This window comes from Petromyzon marinus, chromosome 64, assembly GCF_048934315.1.
Source record: "Petromyzon marinus isolate PM22_M1 ecotype Great Lakes invasive population chromosome 64, UKy_Petmar_22M1.pri1.0, whole genome shotgun sequence".
NCBI classification, from domain to species: domain Eukaryota; kingdom Metazoa; phylum Chordata; class Hyperoartia; order Petromyzontiformes; family Petromyzontidae; genus Petromyzon; species Petromyzon marinus.
In genome coordinates, this window is record NC_133730.1 from 3,139,693 (window position 1) to 3,165,350 (window position 25,658).

The 25,658-nt window shown below is 53.5% G+C and overlaps 1 protein-coding gene across 3 annotated transcripts in view; it reads right to left on the reverse strand.

Annotated features, from left to right (window-relative positions):
- Nucleotides 1–410: 410 nt before the first annotated feature.
- Nucleotides 411–25,658, reverse strand: part of LOC116956243 (G-protein coupled receptor 83-like) — a 63,075-nt gene continuing 37,827 nt past the window's right edge. The window contains exons 4-6 of one of the 3 annotated variants that reach the window (XM_032977679.2): nucleotides 22,100–22,754; nucleotides 17,766–17,806; nucleotides 411–598 (exon numbers count right to left, since the gene is read on the reverse strand). In XM_032977679.2, the coding sequence (XP_032833570.2) occupies nucleotides 592–598; nucleotides 17,766–17,806; nucleotides 22,100–22,754 (703 nt within the window). In that variant the 3' untranslated portion in view covers nucleotides 411–591. Of the gene's footprint in view, nucleotides 599–17,765; nucleotides 17,813–22,099; nucleotides 22,755–25,658 lie in introns of all 3 variants that reach the window. The other 2 variants (XM_032977678.2, XM_032977680.2) reach the window with 2 other exon arrangements.

Below are 25,658 nucleotides of genomic sequence, written 5' to 3' on the forward strand. Positions count from 1 at the left end.
AGTGTGTGTTTGAGTGAGTGTGTGAGTGTGTGTGTGAGTGTGTGAGTGAGTGAGTGTGTGAGTGTGTAAGTGAGTGTGTGAGTGAGTGCGTGAGTGAGTGAGTGTGTGAGTGTGTAAGTGAGTGTGTGAGTGTGTGAGTGAGTGAGTGTGTGAGTGTGTGAGTGAGTGTGTGAGTGAGTGTGTGAGTGTGTGTGAGAGTGTGTGTGAGTGAGTGAGTGTGTGAGTGAGTTTGTGTGTGAGAGTGTGTGTGAGTGTGTGAGTGAGTGAGTGTGTGAGTGTGTGTGTGAGAGTGTGTGTGAGAGTGTGTGAGTGTGTGTGTGAGAGTGTGTGTGAGTGTGTGTGAGAGTGTGAGTGAGTGTGTGTCGTTCAAAAGACGGACACGGGATGAAATGCGACAGAGTGGACGGAGCCTCCCGGGAGATGGAGCGACGGAATCAGTTCGTGTGCAGGCGCTGGGTGGATCGGCGGCGGTGGCTTGGAGAGGCCTCCATCCAGCAGCGGATTGAGCATGGCTGGCGCGGAGACGACGGCTCGGAGGAACGGAAGCCTGCGACTGGGTTCGTCCTCACAAAGTCCCTCGCCCCTCTGGGCCTAGATCCTGGAAGGGAGCGGAGAGACAACTTGAGAGACAGAGCGAGAGACAAGGCGAGAGACAAATCGAGAGACAACTTGAGAGACAGGGCGAGAGACAGGGCGAGAGACAGAGCGAGAGACAAGGCAAGAGACAGAGCGAGAGACAGAGCGAGAGACAACTTAAGAGACAGAGCGAGAGACAACTTAAGAGACAGGGCGAGAGACAACGCGAGAGACAGAGCGAGAGACAGGGCGAGAGACAGAGCGAGAGACAGGGCGAGAGACAGGGCGAGAGACAGAGCGAGAGACAGGGCGAGAGACAACGCGAGAAACAGGGAGAGAGACAAGGCGAGAGACAGGGCGAGAGACAAGGCGAGAGACAGGGCGAGAGACACCTCACCTCACCGCTCTCACATCACCTCCCTCACCTCACCTCTCTCCCTCACCTCACCTCACCTCCATCACGTCCCCTCACCTCACCTCCCTCACCTCACCTCACCTCTCTCCCTCACCTCACGTCCATCAACTCCCTCACCTCTCTCCCTTCACCTCATCTCTCTCCCTCACCTCACCTCCATCACATCACCTCACCTCCCTCACCGCACCTCCATCACCTCCCTCACCTCTCTCCCTTCACCTCACCTCTCTCCCTCACCTCGCGTCCATCAACTCCCTCATCTCACCTCCCTCATCCTCTTGTCACCACCACAGCAAATTCCAGGAGCTGCCAAATGAGTTAGGACTGAGGACTCTAACGCGGCCGTCTGGAACGCTCTCTTCCTTCTGATATTTGGCCACTGGGAGCTGTGGCACTTTTTTTAATCATCTCGATTCACAAACTCACTTCTTTAGAACCAGTTGTTGTTGTGCTTGCTTTGTTGTCCTCCGACGACGTAAGATGCGAAAGAAGTTCAACGTACATGGTGAATCGCCCTTTTTTTTACTGAACACATTTGTCAATAGTACTGCCTTCAAAGGAAATGCCTTTTTTGTGTGCCGTGGAGGCCCGTTGCCCGAAACGTCGCCTGTTATACATATTTTCTTTGTAAGGCCACAGTGTTTTTTTTTTATTAATGTTTTGATATACATGTTGTTGTTATTATTATTTGCGCTTGTGTACCAACACTGCAGCAGCATCACCAAATAATTTAGTTATTTATAGAGGGCACTTCACATCCATAGAAGTGTCTCAGAGGGCATTTTTACATTTCGGAACATTCACGTGAATGCCGGACAACCACATTTCGTCTCAAATAAAGCAGTGCACCTCTTTATTATGACATTTTTTATTACACTTCTTTACCCAGGAGTCTCATTGAGTCCCAAGATTATTAGCCAGGGAAGATCCTGACAAGGGGAGCGATGTTGCCACTGCTACAGGGGTATTTGGCCAATACCAGTTAAAGCGTTTTGTTGCATAAGCAATATACAGGAACACATTTAAATATATATTTTAAATAAAAGCTTTTATTAGACTACATCGACAGAGGAGAGGGAGCTACGGGATCAGCTTACTGTGCAGATGCTGGGTTCCATTGTTTACATCGCATGAATCGTGAGAGGTGGTGGAAAACACACACACACTGTCAAATCAATTAAATCACGACGTTTCGGACGCAACACAAGCGTCCGTCATCAGGCGGGAACAACCACAGCAAGAAACAATTACCAAAGTAGGCTCCTGATGACGGACGCTTGTGTTGCGTGTTCGAAACGTCGTGATTTCATTTATTTTACACTTTATACCCACGTGACTTCGCCGAAAGAACCAAAGAGTATGGATCATTGCAGTCACGAAAACTTCAAATCTAGAATGAATTATGCTGTCAACTCAAGGATCTGTTTTTTTTTTTATTTGACCTTGTGGAAGGCTCGCCGAGCCTACGTGGCTCTTCTTTCAGAAGAGACCTGGCGATGAGAAATGACGGCTCAACGAGATGACTTCTCATCATCATCATCATCCTCTATCGGTGTGGACATGCACAGCAGCCAAAGGACTCTGAAACGCGCGATGTTTATTCTAAATGTGGAGGTGAAAACCGAAGGGACCGGAGAAAAATCCGCGCGACCACGTGGAGAGAGAGAGCGCACGCAAATATGCAGTTGTCAGGGTCGGGATCGAACCCATGCCCTCCTGCACGCCAGGCGAGGGACTTTGCATCTCGCCACCGTGGCGACCTTAAAAAGAGAGTCCTTCATCCAGCAGTGGATTAATCACGGCGAATGACGACGATGATGGTGATGATGATGATGAGGATAATTAAGACTCAATCACTGGCTAATCCAGCCACGCGATCTCCTGCTGAACCAGCAGCAGGAGATCGTAATAATAATTGAAGTTGGGAAACGTAACAAAATACATAAGAAAATTAATAGTTTTAAACATTTATATATACAATAAATTTTATATATATAAGCCAACATGAATATTCCTTAGCGCCTTCTAAACATCCCTTGCCTATGGAGTTGCCAGCTGTACTGCTTTTCCTAGGAACGTCTTCTTTTCGAAGCAGCTCTTTGTCGTCTTGAGGCATCTCGAAGTCTTCCCTGGACCATTGAACGTTCCATCCTTTTGTCTTTGTCAGTTGCACATCGATGATAATTATTACGAAAATAAATAATCATTATTATAATTGATGCGTTGTGTTGAATCGTGTATAATAATTATCACAATTAGAGACATTACTTTCAATATCATAATTAGTACAATCAAAATAAATATTATTATCCACCATCCAACACAACGTTTGCTCATGTAGTGCTCCCCTCTTCTGCTTTTGTGAGACATTCTCGCTTTTTTCCCACGATACGCCCCGGTTTGTTGTGACCCCTGGAGGTCACAACCCCTACTCACTCACCTACACACAGTCAGTGACCCCTGGAGGTCACAACCCCTACTCACTCACCTACACACTGTCGGTGACCCCTGGAGGTCACAACCCCTACTCACTCACCTACACACTGTCGGTGACCCCTGGAGGTCACAACCCCTACTCACTCACCTACACACTGTCGGTGACCCCTGGAGGTCACAACCCCTACTCACTCACCTACACACTGTCGGTGACCCCTGGAGGTCACAACCCCTACTCACTCACCTACACACAGTCGGTGACCCCTGGAGGTCACAACCCCTGCTCACTCACCTACACACTGTCGGTGACCCCTGGAGGTCACAACCCCTGCTCACTCACCTACACACTGTCGGTGACCCCTGGAGGTCACAACCCCTGCTCACTCACCTACACACTGTCGGTAACCCCTGGAGGTCACAACCCCTGCTCACTCACCTACACACTGTCGGTGACCCCTGAAGGTCACAACCCCTACTCACTCACCTACACACTGTCGGTGACCCCTGGAGGTCACAACCCCTACTCACTCACCTACACACTGTCGGTGACCCCTGGAGGTCACAACTCCTACTCACTCACCTACACACTGTCGGTGACCCCTGGAGGTCACAACCCCTACTCACTCACCTATACACTGTCGGTGACCCCTGGAGGTCACAACCCCTGCTCACTCACCTACACACTGTCGGTGACCCCTGGAGGTCACAGCCCCTGCTCACTCACCTACACACTGTCGGTGACCCCTGGAGGTCACAACCCCTGCTCACTCACCTACACACTGTCGGTGACCCCTGGAGGTCACAACCCCTACTCACTCACCTACACACTGTCGGTCATCCCTGGAGGTCACAACCCCTACTCACTCACCTACACACTGTCGGTGACCCCTGGAGGTCACAACCCCTGCTCACTCACCTACACACTGTCGGTGACCCCTGGAGGTCACAACCCCTACTCACTCACCTACACACTGTCGGCGACCCCTGGAGGTCACAACCCCTACTCACTCACCTACACACTGTCGGTGACCCCTGGAGGTCACAACCCCTACTCACTCACCTACACACTGTCGGTGACCCCTGGAGGTCACAACCCCTACTCACTCACCTACACACTGTCGGTGACCCCTGGAGGTCACAACCCCTACTCACTCACCTACACACTGTCGGTGACCCCTGGAGGTCACAACCTCTACTCACTCACCTACACACTGTCGGTAACCCCTGGAGGTCACAACCCCTGCTCACTCACCTACACACTGTCGGTGACCCCTGGAGGTCACAACCCCTACTCACTCACCTACACACTGTCGGTGACCCCTGGAGGTCACAACACCCTACTCACTCACCTACACACTGTCGGTGACCCCTGGAGGTCACAACCCCTGCTCACTCACCTACACACTGTCGGTGACCCCTGGAGGTCACAACCCCTACTCACTCACCTCCACACTGTCGGTGACCCCTGGAGGTCACAACCCCTACTCACTCACCTACACACTGTCGGTGACCCCTGAAGGTCCCAACCCCTACTCACTCACCTACACACTGTCGGTGACCCCTGGAGGTCACAACCCCTACTCACTCACCTACACACTGTCGGTGACCCCTGGAGGTCACAACCCCTACTCACTCACCTACACACTGTCAGTGACCCCTGGAGGTCACAACCCCTACTCACTCACCTACACACTGTCGGTGACCCCTGGAGGTCACAACTCCTACTCACTCACCTACACACTGTCGGTGACCCCTGGAGGTCACAACCCCTGCTCACTCACCTACACACTGTCGGTGACCCCTAGAGGTCACAACCCCTACTCACTCACCTACACACTGTCGGTGACCCCTGGAGGTCACAACCCCTGCTCACTCACCTACACACTGTCGGTGACCCCTGGAGGTCACAACCCCTGCTCACTCACCTACACACTGTCGGTGACCCCTGGAGGTCACAACCCCTACTCACTCACCTACACACTGTCGGTGACCCCTGGAGGTCACAACCCCTGCTCACTCACCTACACACTGTCGGTGACCCCTGGAGGTCACAACCCCTACTCACTCACCTACACACTGTCAGTGACCCCTGGAGGTCACAACCCCTACTCACTCACCTACACACTGTCGGTGACCCCTGGAGGTCACAACCCCTACTCACTCACCTACACACTGTCGGTGACCCCTGGAGGTCACAACCCCTGCTCACTCACCTACACACTGTCGGTCACAGTGGCTCGCAACCCATGATTCATTGACTACTGGTGGCTCGCAAGGTCTCTGGAAGTGGTCTTCAGCAGACCTGCGGCGGATACTCCAAAATTTTTTTTTTATGGTCGGAGCGCGCACGCGCTGAATAATGTAGCGTGACTCACTTGCGCAGCACTGCTTGACATTTCCTCATCGTGCATTGAAAATCTGCGCGTGTGGATGAATACCAAAATACGCAGCGCGAGATATTAATGATTAATAACCCAGTGCTGCGGCAGTGGGCACGTCAGCGCATTGATCTTGATTTTATCTCGCTCTCTTTTTCTGGTGTACGCGACGTACCAGTGACATTCATGATCTCGTCGTCACCACCATCACCACTATCATCATCATCATCGTCGTCGTCGGCCATGATCTATCCACAGCTGAATGAAGGCCTCCCCAAGCCGGTCCTACGATGTACTGTACGTTACCGCACGTTGAACTTCTTTCTCGCCGTACGTAGCCAACGGAGGCGCGGGGGAAGGGCACAAAACTAAACACAAGAACAACAACAACAACAACGAGCAGTTTCTAAATAAATCCAGTTTGCCAATCTCGAGGATTTAAGAGCGCCAAATCTCCCAGCGGCGTCCTAATATCGCCAAGGAAGAGCATTCCAGACGGCCGCGGATGCGCCGTGCGACAGCGCCCGCGCGATGCCGCTGCCACCGCCTGTGTTCGATGGCCGAACCCGTGGACGTCTCCCAGCGCACGGACGCCAACGGTGCCAATCGGAGGTGCAACGCTCCACAGTTGATCCCATCCGCTCCGTCCCTCGACTGCCGCTCCCTCGCTCGTCTCGACACGTCGGGGGCCAGCGTCGCTCTCTAACAGCTGCGAGGGCGTCTCAAAGTCTCAAACCCGCGGATGCCCTCCCAATGCACGGGGCGTTTTCGCCTTTGAGGTCGCGGAGATTTCAAACGCAAGTCCACATCGCTCACGCTCTCGGAAATCTTCCAACTGCACCCCTCCCCCACCACCCACCCCCTCGGCAGTCTCCACCAGGTTCGTCAGCAGTCTCCATAGGCCTCTACCCTCCTCCTTCGACACCACCCCCCACCACCACCCCACTGCCCCCACCACCACACCCCACTCCACCACCCCACCACCACCCCGCCCCCACTACCCCCCACCACCCCCCACACCACCCACTAACCACCACCCACACCACCACCCCCCCACCACTCCCACCCCCATCACCCCCCACCATCTCACCACCACCTCACCACCACCCCCTCACCACCCACCCAATGTTGTTAGTATCTTTACGTATTAATCCCCTTTGTTTAAACATAACAAAGTACGGTGGTTTTGTTTTAAAGGGGTAACTGTGGTGCCACCACAGCGGAGCAGCTCGGCCGGCGCTGCCCCCCCCCCCCCCCCCACGCACGCAGCCCCACTACACACTCAACATGCACCCCCGTAGCGTCTCGGAGGGATCACGTGGTACGATGAGTTTTCACCCGAGGACCCCACTAGCAGGGATGATGTTCCACGGTTTCCCCGGACCAGGAAATTGGCCGAGCCCCCCAGACCGGATTGCATGGCGGCCCCCCTAAAAGGGGGCATAGAACTTTACAGGCCGGCCGCGATGAAGCACACACAGCACGGGGGATGGGACCCCAAGGCCAGCACCCTGCGGCAGTGTAAACAGTGGGGTGGGAGGGTGAGTCAGCGGCGGGGAACGCAGGCACAGAGACAATGGAAAGGGGAGGGGGATGACGTGACCCCCCCCCCCCCAAGGCCAGAGCGCTCAAAACGGCCGCAAAAAAAAAGGATTCGATTGGACGCGCAGGATGACGTCATGTCACCCGGGGATTAACGGGCTTTGGGAACATAAGGGGGGAAGGAGGGCAAATTGGATCTGAGTTCTTCTGGAGCGGCGGGAGAGAATACCAGCCGCCCTCAGCGTCCGTGGGACGCCTGCAGGGTGAGGCTGAAAACGATTGCACAGGCAAAAGTCTCCGAGGCGGGCATCTTCCCCAACCCCCATCATGCAGCTGGAAAGGTGAGTAGGTACGGGGGGGGGGGGGGGGAATTCAGCCCAGCTCACAGTCAGCTCGAGCTTGGAGGATAGAGGCAGTCTGCGACGGCCAGGTGACATGAGGTTAGGCGCTGTGCGAAGGGTGCTGGCTGGAGGGGGCCGTAAACAGGGGGTCACTATTCGCTCCGGGAATAAACCCTTAGCACAGACTGACGTTGTGACGCGTGGTGCGTGTGTGTGTGTGTGCGTGTGAAGAGCGGTGGGACAGCGATCGGCGCACGACGGTGTGCGGGTGACTTCAATCAGTATGTGCACGACGTGCGCGCACATACAAATAAATAATTAAGTAGAGGGACGCTTGGCCGCGCCGCTAGCGTAGCGCGGCAGAGATTAATTAATTAATTGATTCCGAGCGCCGTCGGCTTGTTGTGGAAATTAATTAATTAACTCTAAACAGCCGCGTGCGGCGAGTCAATCAATATTACGTAATCCGCGCGGTTAGCACGCGCAAGTGGGAGGGGGAGGGCGCGTGTAATTAACCCCTAGGCGGTGTCTGCCAGCCGCTAGCTGTCAGTCAGTCAGAGAGGGTGCGGGGGGGGAGCAGACGTCGCACCCCACCCGCTCGTGGGGAGTGGGGAGGGGGAGATCAGCCCCCACCTAATGGGGAGTGGGGAGGGGGAGATCAGCCCCCACCTAATGGGGAGTGGGGAGGGGGAGATCAGCCCCCACCTAATGGGGAGTGGGAGATCAGCCCCCACCTAATGGGGAGTGGGGAGGGGGGCATTAGCCCCCACGTAACTTTCGATGCTATTGGAACGAATCAAGCCCTTTGAACGTGGATGTCCCATACTCGCTTAACGACCGGTCCCGTGGAACCAAATGCCGTCATCAAGGGGCGTGGTTTCTATTCTATGTGGTCGTGAAGGGGAGGGGTTTCTACTCTACGTGGTCGTGAAGGGGCGGGGTTTCTACTCTACGTGGTCGTGAAGGGGCGGGGTTTCTACTCTACGTGGTCGTGAAGGGGCGGGGTTTCTACTCTACGTGGTCGTGAAGGGGCGGGGTTTCTATTCTATGTGGTCGTGAAGGGGCGGGGTTTCTACTCTACGTGGTCGTGAAGGGGCGGGGTTTCTACTCTACGTGGTCGTGAAGGGGCGGGGTTTCTACTCTACGTGGACGTGAAGGGGCGGGGTTTCTACTCTACGTGGACGTGAAGGGGCGGGGTTTCTACTCTATGTGGTCGTGAAGGGGCGGGGTTTCTACTCTATGTGGTCGTGAAGGGGCGGGGTTTCGATCTACGTGGTCGTGAAGGGGCGGGGTTTCTACTCTACGTGGTCTTGAAGGGGCGGGGATTCTACTCTACGTGGTCGTGAAGGGGCGGGGTTTCTACTCTATGTGGTCGTGAAGGGGCGGGGTTTCTACTCTATGTGGTCGTGAAGGGGCGGGGTTTCTACTCTACGTGGTCGTGAAGGGGCGGGGTTTCTACTCAATGCCGTCGTGAAGGGGCGGGGTTTCTACTCTACGTGGTCGAGAAGGGGCGGGGTTTCTACTCTACGTGGTCGAGAAGGGGCGGGGTTTCTACTCTACGTGGTCGTGAAGGGGCGGTGTTTCTACTCTACGTGGTCGTGAAGGGGCGGGGTTTCTACTCGATGCCGTCGTGAAGGGGCGGGGTTTCTACTCCACGTGGTCGTGAAGGGGCGGGGTTTCTACTCTATGTGGTCGTGAAGGGGCGGGGTTTCTACTCTATGTGGTCGTGAAGGGGCGGGGTTTCTACTCTATGTGGTCGTGAAGGGATCGGGTTTCTATTCTATGTGGTCGTGAAGGGGCGGGGTTTCTACTCTAAGTGGTCGTGAAGGGGCGGGGTTTCTACTCTACGTGGTCGTGAAGGGGCGGGGTTTCTACTCTAAGTGGACGTGAAGGGGCGGGGTTTCTACTCTACGTGGACGTGAAGGGGCGGGGTTTCTACTCTATGTGGTCGTGAAGGGGCGGGGTTTCTACTCTATGTGGTCGTGAAGGGGCGGGGTTTCTACTCTATGTGGTCGTGAAGGGGCGGGGTTTCGATCTACGTGGTCGTGAAGGGGCGGGGTTTCTACTCTACGTGGTCTTGAAGGGGCGGGGTTTCTTCTCTGTGGTCGTGAAGAGGCGGGGTTTCTACTCTATGTGGTCGTGAAGAGGCGGGGTTTCTACTCAATGCCGTCGTGAAGGGGCGGGGTTTCTACTCTACGTGGTCGTGAAGGGGCGGGGTTTCTACTCTACGTGGTCGTGAAGGGGCGGGGTTTCTTTTCTACGTGGTCGTGAAGGGGCGGGGTTTCTACTCTACGTGGTCGTGAAGGGGCGGGGTTTCTACTCTATGTGGTCGTGAGGGGCGGGGTTTCTACTCTATGTGGTCGTGAAGGGGCGGGGTTTCCTACTCTATGTGGTCGTGAAGGGGCGGGGTTTCTACTCTACGTGGTCGTGAAGGGGCGGGGTTTCTACTCTATGTGGTCGTGAAGGGGCGGGGTTTCTACTCTACGTGGTCGTGAAGGGGCGGGGTTTCTACTTGATGCCGTCGTGAAGGGGCGGGGTTTCTACTCTACGTGGTCGTGAAGGGGCGGGGTTTCTACTCTATGTGGTCGTGAAGGGGCGGGGTTTCTACTCTACGTGGTCGTGAAGGGGCGGGGTTTCTACTCAATGCCATCGTGAAGGGGCGGGGTTTCTACTCTACGTGGTCGTGAAGGGGCGGGGTTTCTACTCTACGTGATCGTGAAGGGGCGGGGTTTCTACTCAACGTGGTCGTGAAGGGGCGGGGTTTCTACTCTACGTGGTCGTGAAGGGGCGGGGTTTCTACTCTACGTGGTCGTGAAGGGGCGGGGTTTCTACTCTACGTGGTCGTGAAGGGGCGGGGTTTCTACTCTACGTGATCGTGAAGGGGCGGGGTTTCTACTCAACGTGGTCGTGAAGGGGTGGGGTTTCCTACTCTATGTGGTCGTGAAGGGGCGGGGTTTCCTACTCTATGTGGTCGTGAAGGGGCGGGGTTTCTACTCTACGTGGTCGTGAAGGGGCGGGGTTTCTACTCTACGTGGTCGTGAAGGGGCGGGGTTTCTACTCTACGTGGTCGTGAAGGGGCGGGGTTTCTACTCTACGTGGTCGTGAAGGGGCGGGGTTTCTACTCTACGTGGTCGTGAAGGGGCGGGGTTTCTACTCTATGTGGTCATGAAGGGACGGGGTTTCTACTCTATGTGGTCTTGAAGAGGCGGGGTTTCTACTCTACGTGGTCGTGAGGGGGCGGGGTTTCTACTCGATGCCGTTGTGAAGGGGCGGGGTTTCTACTCTACGTGGTCGTGAAGGGGCGGGGTTTCTACTCTATGTGGTTGTGAAGGGGCGGGGTTTCTACTCTATGTGGTCGTGAAGGGGCCGGGTTTCTACTCTACGTGGTCGTGAAGGGGCGGGGTTTCTTTTCTACGTGGTCGTGAAGGGGTGGGGTTTCTACTCTATGTGGTCGTGAAGGGGCGGGGTTTCTACTCTACGTGGTCGTGAAGAGGCTGGGTTTATACTCTATGTGGTCGTGAAGGGGCGGGGTTTCTACTCTATGTGGTCGTGAAGGGGCGGGGTTTCCTACTCTATGTGTCATGAAGGGGCGGGGTTTCTACTCTATGTGGTCGTGAAGGGGCGGGGTTTCTACTCTACATAGTCGTGAAGGGGCGGGGTTTCTACTCGATGCCGTCGTGAAGGGGCGGGGTTTCTACTCTACGTGGTTGTGAAGGGGCGGGGTTTCTACTCTACGTGGTCGTGAAGGGGCGGGGTTTCTACTCTACGTGGTCGTGAAGGGGCGGGGTTTCTACTCTACGTGGTCGTGAAGGGGCGGGGTTTCCTACTCTATGTGGTCGTGAAGGGGCGGGGTTTCTACTCTACGTGGTCGTGAAGGGGCGGGGTTTCTACTCTACGTGGTCGTGAAGGGGCGGGGTTTCTACTCTATGTGGTCGTGAAGGGGCGGGGTTTCTACTCTACGTGGTCGTGAAGGGGCGGGGTTTCTACTCTACGTGGTCGTGAAGAGGCTGGGTTTCTACTCGATGCCGTCGTGAAGGGGCGGGGTTTCTACTCTACGTGGTTGTGAAGGGGCGGGGTTTCTACTCTATGTGGTCGTGAAGGGGCGGGGTTTATACTCTATGTGGTCGTGAAGGGGCGGGGTTTCTACTCTATGTGGTCGTGAAGGGGCGGGGTTTCTACTCTATGTGGTCGTGAAGGGGCGGGGTTTCTACTCTATGTGGTCGTGAAGGGGCGGGGTTTCTACTCTACGTGGTCGTGAGGGGGCGGGGTTTCCACTCTACGTGGTCGTGAGGGGGCGGGGTTTCTACTCTACGTGGTCGTGAAGGGGCGGGGTTTCTACTCTACGTGGTCGTGAAGAGGCTGGGTTTCTACTCTATGTGGTCGTGAAGGGGCGGGGTTTCTACTCTATGTGGTCGTGAAGGGGCGGGGTTTCTACTCTACGTGGTCATGAAGGGGCGGGGTGTCTACTCTATGTGGTCGTGAAGGGGCGGGGTTTCTACTCTACGTGGTCGTGAGGGGGCGGGGTTTCTACTCTACGTGGTCGTGAAGGGGCGGGGTTTCTACTCTATGTGGTCGTGAAGGGGCGGGGTTTCCTACTCTATGTGGTCGTGAAGGGGCGGGGTTTCTTTTCTACGTGGTTGTGAAAGGGCGGGGTTTCTACTCTACGTGGTCGTGAAGGGGCGGGGTTTCTACTCTACGTGGTCGTGAAGGGGCGGGGTTTCTACTCTACGTGGTCGTGAAGGGGCGGGGTTTCTACTCTATGTGGTCGTGAAGGGGCGGGGTTTCTCCTCTATGTGGTCGTGAAGGGGCGGGGTTTCCACTCTACGTGGTCGTGAAGGGGCAGGGTTTCTACTCTACGTGGTCATGAATGGGCTGGGTTTATACTCTATGTGGTCGTGAAGGGGCGGGGTTTCTACTCTATGTGGTCGTGAAGGGGCGGGGTTTCTACTCTATGTGGTCGTGAAGGGGCGGGGTTTCTACTCTACGTGGTCGTGAAGGGGCGGGGTTTCTACTCTATGTGGCCGTGAAGGGGCGGGGTTTCTACTCTATGTGGTCGTGAAGGGGCGGGGTTTCTACTCTATGTGGTCGTGAAGGGGCGGGGTTTCTACTCTATGTGGCCGTGAAGGGGCGGGGTTTCTACTCTACGTGGTCGTGAAGGGGCGGGGTTTCTACTCTATGTGGTCGTGAAGGGGCGGGGTTTCTACTCTACGTGGTCGTGAAGGGGCGGGGTTTCTACTCTATGTGGTCATGAAGGGGCGGGGTTTCTACTCTATGTGGTCGTGAAGGGGCGGGGTTTCTACTCTATGTGTTAAAGGTGGCAGCCCTGAAAATGGCTCTCTCGCGGCGGCACTGCCCTGTGGAAGGGCCTCCCACTCGCCGCCGATATTTGGCCCACGATGGACGGGGCCTTTTGGAGGAGGTGGGAATGGCGCCGCTCGCTTTACTCCGGCTCCATTCGAGCTGCTGACGATCGGTGGGGCAACCATTTAAGGGGTGGGCCCCGTTTACACCCCAAGGCGAGGGAGATTCAAGGAAGTTGAACCCCATCGTTTGACCCCGGGGGAGGGTCAAATCTGAACTGGCGATCTCTTCTTTAACACGTGGCAGTAGCAGTAGTCGGGCTTTCGCGACCAATTTTATCCACAATAAAGTGGGGGTTTTCCTTTTAGTTGGATCGCGTAACTATTAAGGCGCCGTTAACCCCGCCACCACTCGACACAGCCGATTAGCAAGGGGTTTGTCACGTTCGCAGAAATGTGCCAATTAGTTACTAATTCAGCACGAACCGGTTTGTTTGTTTATTGGGAGAGTGAACCCACACCAAACAGAAAACAATTCGAGTACGGTGATGTTTCGATGGCAAATTACAACCAGCTTCGTCAGGCGATTATCCAGAATTCTGAATAAGAGACAACCTTTATTATGACGACCTCTGATTCGCAAGTGACGTGTGCATCCCAATGCCCCCACACCACCGCCACCACCCCCCCCCAAAAAAAAAACACACACACACAAAAACTATCATTAAACACAACTGTTGAGGGTAAAAATTGTTAGGATGGGACACGAAAGTATAGAGTGTAGGAGAGGCGCCTCGAACGTAAAACTCGCGTTGGGCCAGGCCGGGTTGTGAGAGTGATGAGCGCCAGAGTCGTGGGGGAGAGGGGAGCCATAGCCACGGACGGAGGCTGTCACTCACAGATAAAACACATATACATATTTATATTGTGTTCCTCCGCAAAATAAAAGGGTCGAGTCTCGAGACGCCTCAGCGGTTTGGGCACCGGTTAGTCGCTTGAGGGTGCAGCATCGTGAAGCGAGGCGGAGCGTCACGACAGAGGAGGGTGGGGGGGTGGTGGTGGTGGGGGTGGTGGTGGTGGGTGGGGGTGGTGGTGGTGGTGGGGTGGTGGTGGGTGGTGGGGTGGCGGTGGGTGGGGTGGCGGTGGGTGGTGATGGGGTTGTGGTGGTGGGGTGATGGTGGTGGGGTGATGGTGGTGGGTGGTGGTGGTGGGGTGGCGGTGGGTGGTGGTGGTGGTGGGGTGGCGTTGGGTGGGGTGGCGGTGGGTGGTGGTGGGGTGGTGGTGGTGGGGTGATGGTGGTGATGGTGGTGGGGTGGTGATGGGGTGGTGGTGGTGACATCGGTCTGCAGGTCGTCTCAAGGACTTCCCGTGATAAACACTCGTTCAGTTGCCCGTTGGGTTAGGTTCCGAGTCCATAGTTTGCAATAAAAAAGCACAAAGTTAAAGTTACACATCTATGTTTGCGCGATATAACCCATAATAACCTCCATTGTGAATAATATTGGTCGCGAAAGCCTACGTGTTAAACTTACAAATTCGAAATCGATGTTTGTGACAAGATTTAACTCCGTGTTTTGCCCCATGTAGAACGAGTTATTTTTCAATACATATATATCACGTGAGCAAGATTGCAGAATAATAGTTCATCCAGATGTAGAGTTCTTGAAATATATATCTTTTTTTTATAATAGGGGTTTTCCCCTTTTTTCTGGCAACAAAACTGAAACCTTTTTACAAGGAATCATGTGTGCATTAACCACAATACTTGTGATCAAAATGCAAACAAAAAACACACTGATAATATATGCATTGTCCTTGAAACTGATTGGTCCACACCAGAGACAGCTTGCTTTTGAGCCTCGTCTCAATTGGTGCTAGACCAGAGGATGCCAAAAGGCATACAGCTAGAAAAAAAGGGAAAAACCCTATTATTATATTTTGGTACTGGCAAAGGAGGTCTAATGATGTAGATGCTTACTTTGATAGTGTCATTGTCTTTGAGCTGTACGCCTTTTGGCGTTCCAGTTCTATACTGGAAACCCAGCTGCAGCATCATAAGCACCGAATATAATTGATGTACCTACGAATCAGTGGGTGGCAGCCGTTTCTACACCACACGAGTCCACGCGTCTCTCCCCCAGCATAATCTGGATGCATATCGTATGTATTATGCATGTCGAATGTGCTATGTGCCCGTTTGTAGTTGAGCAGCCAGTGGTTGCACGCACAAATGTGTGTGTGTGTGTGTATCTGTGTATGCATGTGTGTGTGTAGCGTGTGGGGAGCGGTGGTGCAGTGGGTAGCGCTATGCTGCGCTACGAACCCAGCCGCCCGAGTTCGATTCCCGCTCACGGCCAACACCAGTGAGGATTATCTGAACCGGTACTGGGCCTCCCCTAGGTCGACTCAGCCTCAAATGAGTACCTGGTGCGGTGTGTAGTAAACATCGCCACTGGGGAGACAAAGGCGGCCGGGCGTGGTTGTTGTCCACCCACCCCCTCGTGTACCGTGCCGGACTTCATAGGTGCTCGCTAACAGCACTTGCCCCAACAGTCTGCTATATCTACACGGGGGATCTTCATATGTACATGCATTTATTTCGTCAAGTATACTGTTACGTTGTATATGCCGTAACTGTTATTGTAAACATTGGCTTTACGAGCGAGCAGTAGAAAAATCCACATTCCTATGCCATGGCCAGTCGTGCCATAGGTGGTACATCATTTTATCAACCCGGAGAGATGATGATGATGATGTTGAGCTGAGTAAACCCGCCAACCAGGATTTGAATTCGCAACCTTCTGGTTGTGAGCCGCTCACTCTGCTGCCCAGCCTCCGGGCCAGACATAAATGAATGATTTTGACAAATGTGCTCCCGGAACATCGCTCTGTTGTTGTTGTTAAACTGTTGGTGCGCACAGAGTACGAATGGCGGAGAGAGATCTACTGCGGCTGCTCTTTCATTTCCCGTGTCGTTCCCTTGCAAAAAAGCCACCGTAAGTGGTGACCCGGATCATTCTCCGTCCGAAGAAAATTCGATTCCACTGGCCGTGGTGGTGGTGGCGGTGGTGGTGGCGGTGGTGGCGGTGGTGGTGGTGGCCGTGGCGGTGGTGGCCGTGGTGTCGGTGGTGGCGGTGGTGGTGGCGGTGGTGGCCGTGGTGGCTGTGACCGTGGTGGCAGTGGTGGTGGTGGCGGTGGTGGCCGTGGTGGCCGTTGTGGTGGTGGTGGCAGTGGTGGTGGTGGCGGTGGTGGCCGTGGTGGCCATGGTGGTGGTGGCGGTGGTGGTGGCGGTGGTGGCGGCGGTGGTGGCGGTGGTGGCGGTGGCGGTGGCCGTGGCGATGGCAGCAAGAGAGATTTGTTGACTACGTTGTGTACACGGAGGAGGAAGCTCCGCCGGGCCGTCAATTGTATCGCAATTTCATTTTTCCGTCAAAAAAAGAAAGTCTCTCTCGCGCGTAAAACACCACAGATTGGTTTCCGTTGTCACGCGAGCACCGCATTCCCAGCCATGGCGACCATCGGTTGAAGGCGAGATCAGAAGCCAGCCCCCTGCCTGTGCTCTCGTTGCCCTTCACCAGAGGAGCTTGGAGAGTCCCCCCACTGAGCCCCACCACACGAGGCCTGCCAATCGACGGGTGTAGGCACGCACGGGTTTGATTCACACGAAAGTCTGTGGCGGGTTTTTTTTTACCACTCATTTTTTTTTCAATTTGGCTTAACGCGTAGTTAAAGGAGTTCGCGACGAATATCATTCATAATAAAGGTTTTTGGGTTAGATCGCGTAAGTAGAAGTGTGTCGTGACCCTCCACCACCCGACACAGCCAGTAAGGGGTTTGTTACGTAAACAAAACGTGACAATTGGTTATACTACTTCAGCCCACCGGTGTGTTGGAGAGTAAATCCACAACATTTAGAAAATATACAAAATGTACAATTGTAAATGTTGTGGATTTACAAAATTTACAATTGTAAATGTGATTTCCACAACATTGAGAACATTTAGAAAATCCACAACATTTAGAAAATTCACAACATTCACAATTGTATATTTTGTAAATCCACAACATTTACAATTGTAAATTTTGTAAATCCACAACATTTACAATTGTACATTTTGTAGATATACTGTTGTGGATTTACTGCTGTGGATTTACTCTCCAAAACATTTGCAATTGTAAGCACACCGGTCGGGTAAATCCACGTATTTTCTAAATCTTGTGGATTTACTCTCCAACACACCGGTGGGCTGAAGTAGTTTAACTAATTGGCACTTTTTGTTTACGTGACAAACCCCTTACTGGCTGTGTCGAGTGGTGGAGCGTTACGACACATTTACACTGACGCGATCTAACCCAAACACCTTTACTATGAATTATTTTTAGTTGTTTTTAAGCGCTGTTTATTGATTTATGTATTGCTCATCCTGTTAACGATACGATGGCTTGGGTTTCATGTCAATTATTTGTTGCTGTGTTGCTGCTTTAATTCGTTTGCACATTCCCAACGTGCAGCGTGCTGGGGCCGCCCCCACTGCCGAATGCCATGGCCTGTGGTCATCATCTTCGTAAAAAGATCTGCGGCCGAAATAATAAAGTCTGAATCTGAGTGAGTACAGCAGTATGGTAAAATAAAAATACTTAAACAACAACAACAACAAACAACCCATGACCGACGTGGCACGAGGAGAAGCCTCTATCGGCGAACTGAGAGTGGCTGGGAATCGTTTCATTTTTATTGCGAACGAGACGGGGGAGCGCCCGTCGCTGTACAACTCACCCCGGCGCTTGAGAATAGCGAGCGAAGGACGTGGCACGTGGCTGTGACTTGCACCCACGGGACAGGAGGAGGAGGAGGAGAGGGAAGAGGGGGGGGAGGGGACAGCGTTAAACGGCGTTGGCTAATTTCGGGCCGGCAGGTGCGAGCGGTGTGCGAAGGGCTCGACGCTGGGCAGGTGCGTTTACATTCTCTGCAGGGGTGGTACAGGAGCGTGAATGATGGGCAGCCGCTGCAGCCACCGCCTCCTCCTCCTCCTCGTCGTGAAAACCAATCTCGCATCTACTGTATCAACGCCGCACCAGCCCAACCCGCACAAACCGCGCAAACCGTGGCAGCAGATGGCCGACGCCCGAGGTGTGAATGGGAAATTAAATGAGACAAAAACTCTCCGGTGGAGGCGGGCGACCGCGGGTCATCCGGAGTGGACTGCGCACAACGGGCAACGGACGCAATGCCCCGAACCACACATACGGAGCAGACTTCATAGCGGCGATACACTGCTACTCCGCTGGCTCTTGACGCGGTTGTCTTTCTCGAACCAGCTGAATGTGAAATTGTAGCTGTTGCTTTGCATCCACATCAGCAGCAACACGCGCTCGGTGACCCTTCCAACTACTGGACGTCTGTGAGAAAAGAGCTTTATAGCTCATCTGATTCCTCTAGTATGACTAAATATTCTGATTATGAAACTGCCGGATTTCAGGGTAACGTGACAAATGCCGTTCGCTCTGCCGCTAAGCCTCTGGGGCTAGATATAAGTTAACTATTTGATTAATGTGCTTCTGGTACATCACACTCTGTTGTTGTTAAACTGTTGGTGCACGTAGAGTATGAATGGTGGAGAGAGTTCCACTGAAAGAACTGGGGCTGAGTGGTCCTTCCAACTATTGGAACAGCTGTAAAAAAAGAGCTTTATCGGATTCCTCCAGTATGAATACAAATTCTGATTCTGAAACTGCCCGAACTCAGGACAACATGACAAATGCCTTTTTCCTGCCCCCCCCCCTCTCCCTAGTGACGGCGGCTGGCTCGGATCGTCGGTGGGAGCGGGGCTGGAGTTGTGCTTGCCGGGGAGGCGGGGGTATAGTTAGTATTCCTAGCCGTCTGTACGAAAGCTCATTTGTTTAGAGCTGCTTTTTGTTTCGTTTGTTGTCCTTCCCCCACACTTCCAATCAGCAGCGTTGGCTAAGTACGGCGCGAATGAAGTTCAGCATGCATGCATGCATGCATATAAAAAACACAACGTAAAGTACAATTTGCATAATTACGTCGATTCCTGCCGATTTGCCAACACCAAATGCAATCTTGGGCAAGGCAGCAGAACAAAAGCAATCGATTCTATCCGAATCGATTGACGATCGACTGATGCGGTAAACCCATTTAGACGGCCGGGTTGGATAGACGCCGGGGGGGGGGCGGGGGGGGAGGAGCCGCGGCAGTGGGGGAGAAGGGCGGCGGGTGGGGGGGGGGCATTTACGAAACGTCGCCCCGATGTTTCACCCTGCCGCGCCGGGAGATCGAGCTGCAGCAAACAACGACGTCGCAGGCGAACACGAGACGCGCAAGACTCGTCCAATGACACCGCCCTCAAAAGAACACAACAATACGCACTGGCATTAAGAAGGGGGGCCAATCTTGATTTGAAGCTTTCGTGACTGCAGGAATTGCATACTCTCTGGTTCTTTCGGTAAAGTCACGTGGGTATAAAATAAAATAAATCACGACGTTTCGGGCGCAACACAAGCGTCCGTCATCAGGTGCCGAAAGGACCAAAGAGTAAGGGGGCCAATATTTCGATTTAAGGCTTTCGTGACTGCAGGAAATTATATTCTTGGTTCTTTCGGTAAAGTCACCACGTAGAAGGGAAACAATAAAATAATAAAAATATAAAACAATAAAATTCTCACGACGTTTCGATTGCAACACAAGCAATCATCATCAGGCGTGAAACCCGCCACGGTGCTAACGTTAAGAAATAACCGCCACATTTTTTTTCAAATTTTCTTGCTGTGGTTTTCACACCTGATGATGATTGCTTGTGTTGCAATCGAAACGTCGCGAGAATTTTATTGTTTTATATTTTTATTATTTTATTATTGTTTCCCTTCTACGTGGTGACTTTACCGAAATAACCAAAGAGTAAGGGTGACAATATTGCTGAAAATTTCACGCGTCACCTCTGTTGATGTTTTCGCTGTTGCTGTCCTTGCAAGCGCGGTGCTATGTGGCGGGGGTGTCGAGTGGCCTTCTTGGCTTGCAAGTGGCGGTGTGCAAGTTTAAGACGCAGTAGCCGGATTTTGGCGACCAGCATCATCCGTAATACGGGGTTTTGTTTTGGCGGGGTCAGATCGCGAAAATAACATCGGCACAATACGGCGCGTTGTTTTTTTGGGGTGATGGGGAGGAGGTTAGATCGCGTTAGATCGCGTAAATCATTTTCATATTGTATAGATCGCGTAAATAATTAATACGTTCTCATCAATTGATATATTTACGCGATCTTCACCCAAACAAACAAACAAAAGACAAGCTGTATTATTCTTGATTTGAAGCTTTCGTGACTGCAGGAATCCATACTCTCTGGTTCTTTCGGTAAAGTCATCACGTAGGTAGAAACAATAATAAAATAAAACACGACGTTTCGGTCGCAACGCAAGCGTCCGTCTTCAGCCGTATTATACCGATGTGTGCGTCTGCAAACATCACGATCGCAACGAAGCCCTTTTGGAGACGGACGGAACGGACGGAACGGACGTCCGTCAAACCCCGTCGCTAGGACGGCGCATTCGGTCGCCCTTCGCTCAGCGACGGGGTCGTGGAAGGGGGGTTAGGTGGTCACTCCTTCAACTCCTACTGCCCCCACGGCCCTGGAACTTCATTCACCCCCACCCCCCACCCCCACGTCACACGCCGCGCCATCAAATACAATCGTTAGCCGCCACCCATCAGCGGCCACCCCTCGAACAACACCCGGGATGGAGGGTCGGGAGACATGCAACCATGGACCAAGGAGGCCATCGCCACGGCAAGATTAGACGGGGAGCAGGATTCCGGAGGGGTGCGAAAGATTAAAAAATAAATGCTCGTTGAGGTCGCCTCTCGTGGTTTTTTTTTCAATGTCAGACGTGTTTTGGTTATATCCCTCTCTCCTCTTGTCATCCCTTAATTATTATTATGACAACAAAAAGATGCACTTTCACCTTTCGGTGGGACCCACCTTGTATGGTTTGGAGCAGCGAGCCTGCTTCTCCCATCCTTCTACACCCCCCCCCCCCCCCTGCTTCTCATAACGGGGTTGGCTTCATGTTGAAGGCGTGTGTGTGTTACGTGTGTGAGTGTGTGTGTGTGTTACGTGTGTGAGTGTGTGTTACGTGTGTGAGTGTGTGTTACATGTGTGATTGTGTGTTACGTGTGTGAGTGTGTGTGAGTGTGTGTGTGCTACGTATGTTAGTTTAACAGCAGAGGTCTCACTCCGAATCAGTCGAGCGGCAATATCTTTTCATCGGTTGCGTAACGCTGTGTGGAAGCTACCTGGTCTGTCGCTCCGCACTAAGCTTCAGGTCTTCTCGGCCACGGTCATTCCTTCCTTTCTCTACGCTTGCGAAACGTGGACCCCCTTAATGGAACATCTTCGCCGGTTAAAACATTTAGGCTAGCCTGCCTACGATCCATCCTGGGTTTAACCAGGCTGGATTGTGTGAGGAGCTCACAAATCCTTGAAAGATCTGGGCACGGTCCCATCGGTGAGCTCCTCCGGCGGGCAAGGCTGCGATGGCTGGGTCATGTAGCCCGCATGCCCAGCCAAAGCATGCCGAAACAGCTTTTGTTCGGCCGGATTGAGGGGGCTAAGCGGGCGCGGCACGGGCTAGAGAAGAGATGGAGTGATGTGGTACAGGAGGACGTGGAGCTCCAATGTTTGGACGCCACGGTGGCTAGGAGATGTTAACTACCTCGCCTGGTATACAGGAGGTCGTGGGTTCGATCCCGACCCTGACGACGCCTGCTGTGTATTTGCTCTCTTTAACTCAATTGTAAATCTATCACATAACAATCATCTACCCCCACCCCGTAATGCGAAAAAACCTGGCCAGGACCCTCGTGAAAAAAAGTCACGAGGCACGGCAAATCTTTCCTCGGTGAAGCAAGTAGAATAACAACACGCGACATGAACAACGGAGCGTCGCAGGACGCCGAAACGTCCGCTGCGAACCGGCAACGGCGCTGGTGCTGTCCACGGGACAGCGCAGACCGCGGCATTAACCCAGGCGGGGTGGAGGGGGGGGGGTCCCTCACTGCCTCGCGGCACCACCGCTACCACCGCTGCCGCCACTCACAGCGATCGTGGGCTCCACCGACGACAGGTCGGTCTTGACCGTCACGAGGTTGCCCGTGGACCGCGCGCTGCTCGTCGACGGCCCGTTGAAGGGCCTCTGCTCGGCCCACGCCTGGCGCGACGCGCGGGGAATCACGCCCAGCGGGTTGCCGCCGGCCTCCCCCGCCGCCGCCGCCGCCGCCGCCGCCGGAGCCGCCGCCCCCCCCCGCGGCCTGCAGATGGCCACGAGGGCCTTGAGCTCGGAGCGAAAGCTCTCGTTGAGCCAGCAGTAGATGAAGGGGTTGTAGCAGGTGCTGCTCATGGCCAGCCAGTGGAAGGCGAAGTAGATGCCGTTGTTGGTCTGGATGGCCTGGCTGGAGAGCAGCACCACGTAGCAGTTGAGCGGGAACCAGCAGACGGCGAAGACCACCACCACGAGCATGAGCATCTTGATGGTCTTCTTTTTCTTGCGCCGGTGGGCCACGTACTGCTCGGTGGTGACGTCGCCGATGGCGTTGCGCAGCCACAGCTTCTTGGCGACGGTCACGTAGGCCACGGAGACGATGAGCAGCGGCAGCACGTAGAGCAGCACAAAGGTCGCCTGGTCCAGGGCCTTCCACACCACGTCGGCCGGCTCCGGGAAATCCGGCATGCACATGCTCCGGTAGTGTTCTTTGCTGGAGGAAGAGAGAAATGTTCCTGACATTTTTGTTTTCATTATTTCACCAAGCCGAGCGACGTTTCTCGCAACGGTGGGTGACGCGAGCGGAAGGATACGCGTCGTTTGCGGAGGTTCAAACCCAGCATCCGCCCTGATTAATACTCCGGGTGTACAGCGATGCCCAGGGTTTACGTCTCTCCCACTGTTGCTATGTCGTTTCGCGAATGTCGTCACTTTGTTTGATTGACTCCACGGCCGGATTTGCATCGCCTCGACACTCCCCCCCCCACGCACACTCTCACGTCGCTGACGGCCTCGTCCCTCCGTTATCGGTCCACGTCGCCTCTCAGCCTTCGGCCTCCACCACCACCGCCTACGACTACTGCTGCTACTACTACCCTGTAAATCGCTTTGATTCAGTACGTCGTTTCGACATTCGTTCTCGTGCCTCTCAGGAAAGTATCCCACCCCCACCCCGATGAAAAACCGGGGTGTTGCCGCATTGAGCCAATTTTTTTTACAAATATTTAATATTTTACCAGGTAAGGCCCAATGAGCTACATAGCTCTTTTTCAGAAGCGACCTGGCATTCACAAATGATGGGTCAACGAAGTGGCTGATCATCGTCACGCGGAAATCTATGACAGCCAACCACTCTAATCGCACGTTGATTCTAAACGCGTTGGACTACAGGTCACGTGCACCGCCACGAAGGATTGATGGGTGGCTGCAATTATTGAGACCGCGGCGAGAAAAGCGGAGGGCCGTGAATCATTAACTAACAAATCAAAGTTTAATCTTTTTTGGTTATTGCGGTAAAGTCACGTAGAATGAGAATAAAATAATAAAATAAAACAATAAAATTCTCACGACGTTTCGGCCACAACACAAGTAGCCGTCCTCAGGTGAAGAAACAGGAAACAGGACAGTCCTGTACCGAAAGAACCAAAGCGGATGAATCCTTGCAGTCACGGAAGCTTTAAATAGAAATTTAAATCAAAGTTTCTGAATTCGTATTCGTTCCGGTTGTTGCTTCTTGTCGTCGTGCATGCGCCCTGAGTCCGTCCAGTCGCGCCCGATACTAAACGACCGAATCCGGCGACGTGGGCAGACGGCAGAACAAACTCGCGGTCGCTCGCACACGAACGGGGGGAAAAAAATATATAATAAAGTTAGACCTCGATTCATTCATCCAAATGTCACTGGACGAAGAAAGGAAAATCCTCGTACTGCGGAAAGCTCTAAATGTTTAAACTCGTGGCCTGAAACATCGAGCGAGTTGCAGGCCGCCAATTGGGAAAAGAAATGACCTTGTGTTCCAAACAGTTCAAATAAAAACTTCCTATACAGCTTTCAGAGGCCGGGCGTTTTTAAATGCGTTATGCCACCGCATTGATGTCCAAGGCTCTGAAATGTCACCATCTTTCCGCTCTTGAGCAACACTATGGGTGGACACTGCAGGACAAAAGGGATGTCGAACGGCAAAGGCGAAACCGCCGCTGCAATTCCGGCGGCTTTGAGTTGTCTGTGCACGGATTGTTTCGCGTGAGCGCGGAGTGAAGGCGCAGCGGTTAGCGCACCGCTCAATCACCGAACCCGGGCGACCCGGAGTTGGATTCCCGGCCGCGGCTAACGATCAGTGGCGAGCGATGTCATGGGCAACTCCTTCAACCGACCCACAATGACCAGCGTGGCGAAGTATGGACAAACAACCCCGCCGTGTGCATCAAGGCGTGGGGTGGCCTTTCACCCACCAACGTGGGATTTACCAGGGGCCGTAAATCATTATTCCAAGTAGATAGGCGTGACACTATGGTCGAGACGATTAATGGTAGGGTACATGATCGAGGGTACGTCCGCTGCGGAGATGGAGAGATGAGACCAGCAGGTGCTGGGTGGTGGACCGTTGCATCGCAAGAGGCTGGGAGAAATGGCCACAGCTTTGGGGGGGGGGGGGGGGGAGAGGGGAGGCATTCATCCAGCAGTGGATTTTAACGAAAGTGGCGTGATGTTCTCAGGGCACTACGGTGGCGTGATGTTAACTACCTCGCCTGGTATGCAGGAGGTCGTGGGTTAGATCCCGACCCTGACGCCTGCTCTATATTTGGAGTTTGCGTGTCTCTTCTCCCCGTGGTCGCACGGGGAGAGAAAGACGGTTTCTCCTCCATATTTAGAAACGTGGATTGAGATTATCTAGATTCTTTAGGCTGCAAATGATGGGGCTACTTTGTTGAGCTATCATTTGTGGCCAGGTCGCTTCTGAAAAAATAAGTTAATACCTCAGTGGGCTTTGCCTGCTAAGATGGGGGTGGGTGAGTGTTGTACTTTTATGTGTACCGGTGATTTGTTTACTTTTCTTGTACCATGCTCTTTGTATTTTTGTTGTAACGTTCCTACCCGCCCCTACTGAGACATCGGTGAAAGGGAGCTTTACAGCTCACCGGATTCCTCCTCCAGTATAAAGAAATATTCTGATTCCGGTTCTGTTTGCCCCCATCGTGCGATGTACGCCTTTGCGTGCGCGTCCGACGTTTCGCTCCACGTGCTGGGAGCCTCTCCGGGGGGATTGAATCGTGCAGGGTGGAGAGAGAGAAAGATAAAGCCGCGTGGAACGACCGCGGCGAGGTGGGAAAGAAAATAAAAAATACATCGTCGCGTCCGTCACGCGTCACGTTCTTCGTCTTCCTCTCCGCAGCGTTCAATAAGTAAAAGTTTAGCGACAAAAAATAGCAACGCGTCTACGATTGTGTTTCTAAATTTGTAAACACATTCCACGCCATCTGGAGGGGCGGGGGGAGGCGGGGGGAGGAGGGGTGGTGGTAGCTGAGTGGAGTCTGCTGGAGTCCGAGGGGGAATGGATATATTGTAGATTTGTAAACACAGCCAGCTCGTGGCAGATCTCCATCCCTCTGGTGTGCCT